This window comes from Muntiacus reevesi, chromosome 1, assembly GCF_963930625.1.
Source record: "Muntiacus reevesi chromosome 1, mMunRee1.1, whole genome shotgun sequence".
Taxonomy (NCBI): Eukaryota; Metazoa; Chordata; class Mammalia; order Artiodactyla; family Cervidae; genus Muntiacus; species Muntiacus reevesi.
The window spans coordinates 170,826,342-170,837,621 of NC_089249.1; the positions used below are offsets into that span (position 1 = coordinate 170,826,342).

At 47.7% G+C, this 11,280-nt stretch overlaps 1 protein-coding gene across 2 annotated transcripts in view; it reads left to right on the forward strand.

Annotated features, from left to right (window-relative positions):
* The window catches only part of LOC136154719 (acetylcholine receptor subunit gamma-like), a 34,516-nt gene extending 24,199 nt beyond the window's left edge, over nucleotides 1–10,317 (forward strand). The window contains exons 5-6 of one of the 2 annotated variants that reach the window (XR_010660510.1): nucleotides 1,990–2,157; nucleotides 10,063–10,317. Coding sequence is in view for 1 of the 2 variants with exons in the window: in XM_065916884.1 (XP_065772956.1) it covers nucleotides 10,063–10,102 (40 nt within the window). In the remaining variant the exon portion in view is untranslated. The remainder of the gene's footprint in view (nucleotides 1–1,989; nucleotides 2,158–10,062) is intronic. The other variant, XM_065916884.1, reaches the window with a different exon arrangement.
* The last annotated feature ends 963 nt before the right edge of the window (nucleotides 10,318–11,280 follow it).

Consider the following 11,280-nt stretch of genomic DNA (forward strand, 5'->3'; position numbering starts at 1 on the left):
CTATCTGCCCTCCTCTGACTGAGCTGACTGATCACTGCTAGCCATGTGGAGTCTTATCAGCTGTGTTCTGATGCTGAGGTCATGAGTATGCTCTTTGGGAAACACCCTTGAGGGATATGTGAGAAAAGTGGGGGAAATAGAGACAGAGCTGGAACCCCAGAGTGGTTGGGGCTGGGATGTGGGCAGAGTATGCTAGTGGAGTCAGCATGCACGAGGCACTGGCTTGCTTGTCCTGGCACTCTCCTGACTTCAGCGAAGTGTTGTCAACTCCCATCACTTCTGAAGCCCTTCCGACTCTGTTTATACTGTCCCCTGCTAGACACGGCCCTAGTCCTCCAGGCCTGGGCCTCCCTTCCCTTTTACAAGTTCCCTGCAGCCTCTTGAAAGAGGAGGGTCGAGAGACGTGAAGAGTGGTGGCCAATGCTCTTTCAAAAGAAGGGAGGCAGCCCACTCCCGCTGGCATCTGCCTGCTTTCTGGGGGCTGTAGGCAACAAATATTTTATGAGTTTTACTCTTTTTTCATTGTCAAGAGCTCCTCATAGCATCACGGATAAGCAAGAGTCACTATTCCTCTATGTTTAGGTTGGGCAAATTGGGGCCTAGAGTAAGAGGGGCTTGCCAGAACAATGATGGATAAATAAGGTTTGGAGTTCAGAATTCCCAACTCTGACCTAATCTTAGACATTCTAAGAAAGTTCTATGGCTTGTGAAATGACTCATCTTCCTTCTTTTCTCAAAGGCCAGGGAATTTGCATTGGTCTGAAGGGATGGTTAAGACAAGAAAGAGCTAGGGTGGGAAGGAGGGAGCCTGAGAGGAGACCCTGACCAGCCTCCCTGGCCCATTAGGAAGCAAGGCAGCTAGCTGGTCTTTGGGGCAGGCGGGGTGGGGGCGGTGTCGGTAAGGCCTTGCTTTTAGAGTATGGCTGGAGCCTGAGGCCTGAGTTCTACTGGTGACAAGACACAAGCACATTTGTGCTTCCTGAACCTGTGTCTTCATCTGTAAATATGGGCACAAATATCAGTTCCTCTCCACCTTCATCACAGGATCAAAGGTGCCAATGAAGATTTAAAAAATGTTACAGTGTCACATAAACACCTGACAACGGGACACTGTTGTGGGGGGAAGAGACCCCGGAAATAGCCAAGGTTGCTGGCTTTTGGGATCACTCATCAGCAGGTTCCTTGCATTTACTCCAGAGCGTGTGTGTGCGCGCTGCATGCACTGCTGTGCATTTGGAGCAGCAGGTAATTACCTGAGGTGAGTCTCTCAGCCTCTCTGACTGCCTCAGAAGGTGGAGAGGAGCTCTGTAGCTCCTGGCACAGGTAAGCAAAGATAAACAATCGCAACCATTTCTTGAGGGCTACTTTGTCTACAGCCTGACACCGATTATCTGGATCAATCCCCATAGCAACGTTAAGATACGGGTACTACAGTATAGGATGCTGCTGCTGCTGCTAAGTCGCTTCAGTCGTGTCCGACTCTGTGCGACCCCATAGACGGCAGTCCACCAGGTTCCCCCGCTCCTGGGATTCTCCAGGCAAGAACACTGGAGTGGGTTGCCATTTCCTCCTCCAATGCATGAAAGCGAAAAGTGAAAGTGAAGTCGCTCGGTCGTGTCCGACTCTTAGCGACCCCATGGACTGCAGCCCGCAGGCTCCTCCGTCCATGGGATTTTCCAGGCAAGAGTACTGGAGTGGGGTGCCATTGCTCTCTCCACAGCATAGGATGGTCAGTACCAAATAAAGAGCCTCAGGGAGGTTAGGAGAGAGTCCAGGATCGCGCAGTCCCACTGTGGGTGGAGTCGGGATTTCTACCAAGATCCTGCTCCCTTAACGATTCCGAGCGGCCCTTCTCGGAGTTCATCTCGGGAGGCGGACAGGACGCACTTGGCTAAGCCGAGCGGGCGGCAGGTGGGAACAAGGACCGGGACAGGAAAAGAGACCCGATGTCACGCCGCCCAGCCGCCAAACATGAACTCCTCCGCACAGGAGGAAGGCGTCCCGGGATATCCGTCCCCTACCTGGGCAACACGTCAACGTTCTGCTGTGAGCTGAGCAACCGGAAGTAGTCGGACCCAAGGAGCAGGGACCTGGCAGAGCGAAGCCATTCCGTGAGACAATGACGATGTTAGCAGACAGAGGGTGAACAAGTTCGAGGTGTGAGAGATGCATGATCTTAGCAGACAGAGGGTGAACAAGTTCGAGGTGTGAGAGACGCATGGCCGCGCCCCGGGGCCCCTTCCGCGAAACTGTTCTCTGTGTCCACCCCCGCCCGGACTGCAGGCGGCGCAAACTGCGGCCCAGACCACGCTGTCTGACTCGGGCAGCGGGCTGGGCGGCCAGCGGGGATGAGGGGGTCTCAGGGACCCCAGGGTCGTACGGCCCCAGGGCGAAGTGCGGTGTCCGGGGGTCGAGGTGGCCGTGCAGCCCGGAAGGAGGTTTTCGAACGCCCTGCCTGGGTGCAGAGACCTTGGCGGTTTGGGTGTTTCCACAGCCTGGTCTCCCTGCTACTGAATCCAGTTTTTCTTACACACCCCTCTGGCCTAGGCGGGTCACCTCTCCTCTGAGTCTCAGTTTTCTCATTTGCAAAGCAGGGACCGTAACAGAGCCCATGTCATAGAGTTGCGAGGATGCAGTGAGGTAATGTGACTGCCACGTTTAGCGCAGCGGCTGTTCTGTTACGGAATTGTCATTATCTTCCTGAGTGTTCTTCCTCTCCTTTCCCCCTCTTCGAACACTCTCTCCCAGATTTCAGTTTCTTGCCCAACGAGTGAATCTTACCTGTTGTTTGCGTTCTAGTTCCAGCATCAGTTTGCAGGTGCAGAGCGTAATTTTTTTGCACATTTCCCTCCAGCGATTGTGTCTGGAGGTAGATTTTGTTCTTGGCTCTCTTCTAGTAGTCTAGCAGTAAATCTGTCTTCTTTTCCGAACACCTAGATTTCCAAGTCTCAGACCCCCCAGTTACCAGTTATTTGACAGCGGTTATTTACCCAGTCTCTGAGCCTCTGGTAACCCAAACCGTATTAGTGATTATTGTCCTGCTGCTGCATGGGATGTGCTAAGGATCAAATCACATTCACCAATGCTTAAAGGTACTTTGTAAATTGTTAAATAGTGAGATATATATGTGAAATGAAATTACTTTTAGTTTGGTGTTTGACCCATTGTTGCTGAGGGGAACTTGGAGTTTTTCCAGGACAGTGAGTGCTGGTGTGCAAATTCAGAGGTCCTGGATTCCAGCACTCTTGGCAGCTCCTCGGGAATGTTTCCTGGTTGCTGAGAGGGCTCTGCTACTTGAAAAATGTCTTTGGGAGTTTGCTTCTGTAGCTCATTGTGTAGCTGAGCTCACCCCTATGCTGACGACCACCGCCCCGACCCCGATCATCAGGAACTTCCCTGGTGGTCACTGCTAGAGGATCCACCTGCCAGTGCAGGAGATGCAGGTTTGATCCCTGGGTCAGGGAGATCCCGTGGAGGAGGAAATGGCAACCCACTCCAGTATTCTTGCCAGGTAAATCCCATGGACAGAGAGCCTGGCGGGCTATAGTCCACAGGGTTGCAAAAGAGTCAGACACAACTGATCGACTGAACAACAAAAACCCCATCCTAAGCCCTGCAACTCTTAGCTCCAGATTGAAATCCTGCCTCAGTGGAGCTTTCTGCCAACCCTATACTCCTTTCTCCACCAAACCGAAGAAATCAGAATTTCTTTTTAAGATACTTCATGGGTCATCTGGCCCAGTCCTACCCAAATCATTTCTTATTTCTTGGTCTGCAGTAAGCTCATTTGAGAATGGCAATAATGGCTTCCATAGGCACTTTGCTGCTTTTCACGTATTAACTGCTTCAAACAACCCCGTAAGGGGGATCTTGTTACTTTGTTTTACAAATAAGGAAAAAGACTCTCTGAGATGAAATAAGTTGCCCACAACAGGAAGTGCCACATATGGTGAGATTCATACCCAGGTTGTTTAATGATGGTTCAAGCACATCTTGACAAAAATTAACCTGGATTCTTTTTTTTTTTTTTTTTGCTGTGCCCTGTGGCTCATGGGATCTTAGTTCCCTGACCAAAGTTTGAACTCAAGCCCCCTACATTGAAAGTGTGAGATCTTAACCACTAGACCATCTAGGAAGTCCCTAACCTGGGTCATTTTTAATTAGTTCCAATTATTCATTATACTGAGCCAGATTTTTTTAAACATCTGTCTTCTAGCTATTCAAGAGAAAAAAAGTAAACTCTCATTAGAAATTAGCAACTGAAGAAGGCAGTCCAGCCCTTAGGTTGTTTTCTTTTTTTTTAGTGCAAAAATGTGCAGTTTTTAGACCACTGGTTTCTTGTTTGGTCTCTATACTCTTCACCACTTTGGCTCCTAAGGACATGTGGACATGTTTCGGTTTGCCAGAGTCCTACAAGTGACTTGTCTAGTCTAATCTGATGGGTTCAGATTACAGAGAAGTCTAGTCTCCTTTCCTGTGTGGCCTTCATATGTAAACTAATCCCACACACACACACCCCTCCTTCCCCCCCTCCCCCCAGCATCTAGTCAGTAGGTATCATTGCTATCGATCCTATTCATATGTAAAACCGTTAAGATTCTTTTTAAGTACTGCAGTCCCTACTGGGTTGAGCTTAGTCTTCAAATCCAGGTGCCAGATTTTATTTTGTTCCTGTTCTCTTTGTTAGCTTTGGCCCATTCTTACCTACTATCTGAACCACTTCTTTGGCACTTATTATTCTGCCTTGTATTGCCTTGATTTTCAAAATCCATGGGTTAAACATGTTTGTTTTCTGCCCGAGTTTCCTGATACTGGACATGTGAAGGTGAATTAGCCCAATTTCCTACCTGCAGTGAATTGTCTAGTCGGAGTATCAGGACATACCTGGGCAGAAGCTTGGTGAGCTGCTTAGGCACCACTCAGCATGGATAGCCTCAGATGCTAATTGAGTCTAAGGAGCACTGATATTTCCACCTGGATAACATCTTTCCTCAAATCCAGCATCCAGCTGGACAGAGTAGCCTCTGAAGTTAGGATGCGAATGACTTGCCTTACGTGTTGTCCTGGAGAGCAGAGAGATTGCTTAGCTCCAGCCTCAAGAAATAACAGCATTAGATGAAGGTCCATTAGGGTTTCCAGTTACTGTTTTAGAAGGGAGTCGGGAGCTGGGGACCAGGGGTCACAATAGCATAGTTTCTTCTCTGACATAATTGTTATTATTTTTCTGTTTCCCAGTAGTGGTTGGCAGCAAAAGCACTAAAAAGAAAGGAACTTACATGCTTTGCTGAGAGCTAGCAAAATGTGAAGTGCTAGGTCAACTGTGCCCCTTTTCAACCAAGATTGAAGGGAAAGGACCCCAGCTGGTATAGTGGGAAGTTGAGGGCAGAGAAGAGAGAAATGGTTTGAGTCCATGAGGGTATGCCTTAAAGAAGAGAGTTAGGAGCTGTCTTGGACCCAAGCAGTTAAAAAAAAAGAAAAAAGAAAGGTGAAATATTTGTAATCAGGAGACAAAAATACTGACAGTATAGCTGGGACAAGTGCAAACATTTATATGGGGATATTTAGGAGAGGGGGTCCCAACTCAGCCTAGAGAGAGATCAGGGAGTATTTTCAAGAGACAGCGGCCCTTAGTCTGGGTCCTAAAGGACAAGTTAAGTAGGGGAAGAGGGGCTCCTTGAGAGCCCAGGTGATGAGCGCAGCAGAGGGGTGAGGCTGGGAACTGCAGGTGGGCTGGTACCACTGGGCGGAAAGGAGGGAGGGACTGTGTCAGGTATTGTGTAGTGTACACACAGCGCGCTTGTCAGTGTTGTGGGACCTGGATGCTCGGACAGGCCCCTCTTCAAATGGAAACCCTATGGACTCAAATTTCATAACGGGGAAGGAGTTATTGTAAACACCATTAGGTCTTCCAGGCGTCCAGGGAAGCCAAAGAGATGGCAGCATCGTGCAAAACCCCATTCTCCTCTCCCCTCTGCTCATCTGCTCCATCCCCTTTGCCCCTCCAGCCCTTCTCTGCCTTTGCTTATTGTCTTTATCCCCTCATGGCTTTTCTTACTTGTGACTCACATGACTGACTGTCCCAGCTCCTGAATCTGTAAGATCTTTCACATCCTGGTTGAAAAGCCGAGGGAGGCACTGAGGCATAGGTTATTGGCCAGGCTGGGCTACCAGTGCCCTTCATCGTCCTGCCTTGACCAGGGAGGGGCTGGGGCTGGGTGTGGTACAGTGCACGACCTCCGGAGTATATCCTACAGCCCGGGCTGTGGAAAGGGCAGAGCGGGCACCCCAGCACATGCACAGTTTGTCCACTGAAGGTTTGAAATAAGATACGTACTTTTTTAGACATATTGCTAGTGCCTCCTTAATAGGCTACAGGGTAGTGTCAATGTAACGTTTAAATGCAACTGAGAAACCAATCTGTGTAACTCCATTTCTTGTGATACTTGCTTTATTGCTGTGATGTGGAATCAAACCCACAGTAGCTCTGAGACATTCCTGTGTCTTGAGTTACAGTTTGACCATTTCTAGTACTTTTCCTGAGAATTGCCAAATTCCGTGTGACTGGGTAGGGCCAGAGAAGTGATTTCAGAAAAGATCCGTAAGTTGATGGTCCAGCTTTAGACTAAACATTTGTGAATTCACCTTCTATTTATCTTTTTGTCTAGATCCAATGAATTTTAGGTTCACTGAGAGCCTTAATATTTTGTTTTGGAGGGTGACAAAATATGCCCAGAGACAGATTTTCTTTGCCAGTAGTTTATTTAACACAGGTTCATTGTGGGAGTTATAGTAATTTCGTAAGCCAGCAGCATGCTGATGTCTCTTTTTAGCTAGTAAATAAATAACATACTCCAAACCAGTGATGGATTACTCACAGTATATTTCTAGGCACAGGGATATGAAAGGAATAAAATCTAAATTTAGTTCCAGGTGTACCTTTACATGAGTTGGCACTGGGTGAAAGAGAAGAGTGAAAAAGTTGGCTTAAAGCTCAACATTCAGAAAACTAAGATCATGGCCTCTGGTCCCATCACTTCATGGAAAATAGATGGGGAAACAGTGTCAGACTTTATTTTGGGGTGCTCCAAAATCACTGCAGATGGTGATTGCAGCCATGAAATTAAAAGACGCTTACTCCTTGTAAGGAAAGTTATGACCAACCTAGACAGCATATTAAAAAGCATAGACACTACTTTGCCAACAAAGGTCCGCCTAGTCCAGGCTATGGTTTTTCCAGTGGTCATGTATGGATGTGAGAGTTGGACTGTGAAGAAAGCTGAGCGCCGAAAAATTGATGCTTTTGAACTGTGGTGTTGAAGAAGACTCTTGAGAGTCCCTTGGACTGCAAGGAGATCCAACCAGTTCATCCTAAAGGAGATCAGTCCTGGGTGTTCATTGGAAGGACTGATGCTGAAGCTGAAACTCCAATACTTTGGCCACCTCATGCGAAGAGTTGACTCATTGGAAAAGACCCTGATGCTGGGAGGGATTGGGGTCAGGAGGAGAAGGGGACGACAGAGGATGAGATGGCTGGATGGCATCACCGATTTGATGAGTTTGAGTGAACTCCAGGAGTTGGTGATGGACAGGGAGGCCCGGCGTGTTGCGATTCATGGGGTCGCAAAGAGTCAGACACGACTGAGCGACTGAACTGAACTGAACTGAGAGGGTTTTTCCAATCAAGAAGTAAAGTCCAGCTGCCTGCTCAAAAATAAAAGTCAGTTGTTGCTAGGGAACTCCAGCACTGGTGGTGATGGGCAGGCTAATCTTTGCAGGGCTGCTAAACATTTTGTCACCACTGCTGAAGGAGTCAGCTTTACCACAGCAGAGCTAATGTCCCTTCTCTTCAGAGACTGCTGCAGGGTTTAACACCACTGCCCACCAAAGAGTCACCTTGGTCACTGCAGGAGCAAGAGGCTCAAGATCTTCAGAGAGCAAGATCAGCAAAGGACAGCTTTGTTCAGATGGAAACTCGGATATTCCTCACACAACACTCAGTATTTATAGTCTATATGTCCACTCACCATGCTTCTTTCTTTATCTCTTTTTACTGATAAGCCCCCAGTAGGGGCCACTCGGCTAACTGAACTGCTAGCGCTTATGAATGACTACACATAGTATCCTGATACACTTCATTCATTCAAGCTGGGTTTAGAGAAGGCAGAGGAACCAGAGATCAAATTGCCAACATGTGTTGGATCATCAAAAAAGCAAGAGAGTTCCAGAAAAACATCTGCTTTATTGACTACACCAAAGCCTTTGACTGTGTGATCACAACAAACCATGGAAAATTCTTCAAAAGACAGCAATACCAGGCTACCTTAACTGCATCCTGAGAAATCTGTATGCAAGTCAAGAAGCAACAGTTAGATCTGGACACGGAACAACAGACTGGTTCCAAATTGGGAAAGGAGCATATCAAGGCTGTATATTGTCACCCTGCTTATTTAACTTCTATGCAGAGTACATCATGAGAAATGCCAGGCTGGATGAAGTACAAGCTGGAATCAAGATTGCAGGGAGAATATATGCAGATGACACCACCCTTATGGAAGAAAGAAAAGAACTAAAGAGCCTCTTGATGAAAATAAAAGAGGAGAGTAAAAAAGCTGGCTTAAAACTCAGCATTCAAAAAACGAAGATCATGGCATTCGGTCTTATCACTTCATGGCAAAGAGATGGGGAAACAATGGAAACAGTGACAGACTTTATTTTCTTGGGCTCCAAAATCACTGCAGATGGTGACTGTAGCCATTAAATTAAAAGATGTTTGCTGCTTGGAAGAAAAGCTATGACCAACCTAGACAGCATATTAAAAAACAGAGACATTAAGCTATGACCAACCTAGACAGCATATTAAAAAACAGAGACATTACTTTGCCAGCAACGGTCCGTCTAGTTAAAGCTTGGTTTTTCTAGTAGTCATGTATGGATGCGAGAGTTGGACTATGAAGAAAGGTGAGGGCTGAAGAATTGATGCTTTTGAACTGTGGTGTTGGAGAAAACTCTTGAGAGTCCCTTGGACTGCGAAGAGATCCAACCAGTCACTGCTAAAGGAAATCAGTCCTGAATATTCACTGGAAGGACTGATGCTAAAGTTGAAGCTCCAATACTTTGGCCACGTGATGGGAAGAACTGGCTCAATGGAAAAGACCCTGGTGCTGGGAAAGATTGAAGGTAGGAAGAGAAGGGGACGACAGAGGATAAGATGGTTGAATGGCATCACCAAGTTGATGGACATGAGTTTGAGTGAACTCCGGGAGTTGGTGATGGACAGGGAATCCTGGCCTGCAGCAGTCCATGGGGTTGCAAAGAGTTGGACACGGCCGAGTGACTGAACTGAACTGACACTTCATTCTTATCTCAAAACAACATCTTCATTTAAGTCATAAATAAGTGAGTTTGAAGTCAGAGCAAACCAATATACAACACTGAGGGTAGTTTCACTGCTCCTGAAAGGGTGGCCCCTGTTGTACTTTTGACTGAACTTACAAGGCAAGAAGACATTTCTTCAGTCCTTTCATTTCTTTTTCATTTAACATCAGTCCAGCATCTTCTTGTCATTGTTGCTGACGATACAAAGGTTAACAAGACACCAATCTAGGGCCCCCTCTACCTGGTAGGAGAAACAGATGTGGGAGGGATGGTGCCTTAGGCTGAGGGGTGGTGTTTGCACATAGCACAGATGTGGGAATCTGGGTTGCTTTGGGAGGTGGGGAGAAGGAAAAAGGATGCCACCTGACGGCAGTCGAGTTGTAGAGGATCTTACGTTTCCTTGTGTTATATCCTGCGTGGTGGACATGGGAGCGCACGGGACAGTGGAGAGGTCTAAGCTTGGAAGTTGAATGGTTAGCGTAGCAGTGGGGAACGGTAGGAAAGATGGTTAGAAGTGGCAAGGTAGAAAGGGGAGTTTCTCAAGTGCGTCTGAAATGCCAACACAGTTATATGATCCAGAAATTCTCATTATTGACTGTTTTTGCATAGAAAACAGTCCCTTACACTGTTTACCTCTTGCTGCTTTGTATATTGAATGCTCTGTCTTCTCCCATTTTTCTCTTTCAGGGACAGTTCAAGCTTTCGAAATAGGAAAATCACCTCGTGAGAGTGCACAAGCTGGCAGTAATCCTTTTCTCTGTATGTGTGTGTGTGTCCGAAGAGACTGGGAGGGCTCCGGCTGGCCCCTCCTGCTCAGCGAAGGGACGTTCCCAAGCCGCGTGCTCCCCTTTTGCACTCATGCCTGGAGGACAGATTCCGCTAGACACCCTCCAGTGTCGCTGACTTTATTAAGTGGAATAAACGGAACACGTGACTTTGTAATAGACAGACTTTTTTTTAATGGGGTTCTGTGGGGGGAGTTCACCTTTCGTCTTGCTGTGTGCTATCCAGGCGCCTCCCGGGCACTCTGTCATGCTCGCCTCTGCTGTATGAAGGGCGTCGTGACCACGTGGACCAGCCAGAGCTGTCGACTGAGAGTGAGCAGTGTTTGTGCAATGTCTGTGCATCCAGGAAAAGCGTTTTGTTGGAGAGTCCGCAATTGCTTATAAACGCTCTCTTCCAGATCTGCCATTAAATTGTTGAGACATTTTGTTTATTTCACACCCCTTGTCCCCCAAGACCACCCTTTCGGAACGTGTGTTACTGATTCTGTAGTCTGCCTTACACCCTCGTCTTCCCTCCTGTGGGACTCTTTGCTTTTAGGCACTGCTGCACTTAGAATTGTAACCGGTGGGCCACACAGGTCTCACTGAGGCAGCTTAGAAGGTAGGATTGTAGATTAAACTGCACCAAACTGCAGTTTGATGAGAAGCGAGGTTGTACTAGAGGTTCCAAGGGCAGGATTTGGAGCTGAGGGCGGTTTCTGACCCAGGTTCCCAGACGGGCAGGACCTGTTGTGTCCAACCTGTTGCTGTTCCCCTCGTGGAGGAGGGGAAGCAGAAGTTGGCTGCTGCCAGGTGTTAACATGGTCAGTTCTGTGATCTCAAAACTGGGACATCTGGAGAAAAGGTGACCGTGATGGACAGCTTTCCTTGCATGGTTCTGCCTGTCTGCAGTGGTGGAGAAACCTGTCAGTCCTCATCACCTGGTAAATGTGTTAGCTGGTGTGTGCTGATCTAGGGAGCCCAACACAAACCTTGTGGGCTGCTGCAGGCAGGCTCTAAAAATGGCCTGGCACACGCCAGAGAAGCCGGGTGATCTGACTCTAGAAGGACTGAAGTCAGAGAGGTCAGGGAGCACCTAGGGTTGGAATAAGTACCAAGGACCAGTCCTCGGCAACCTCCG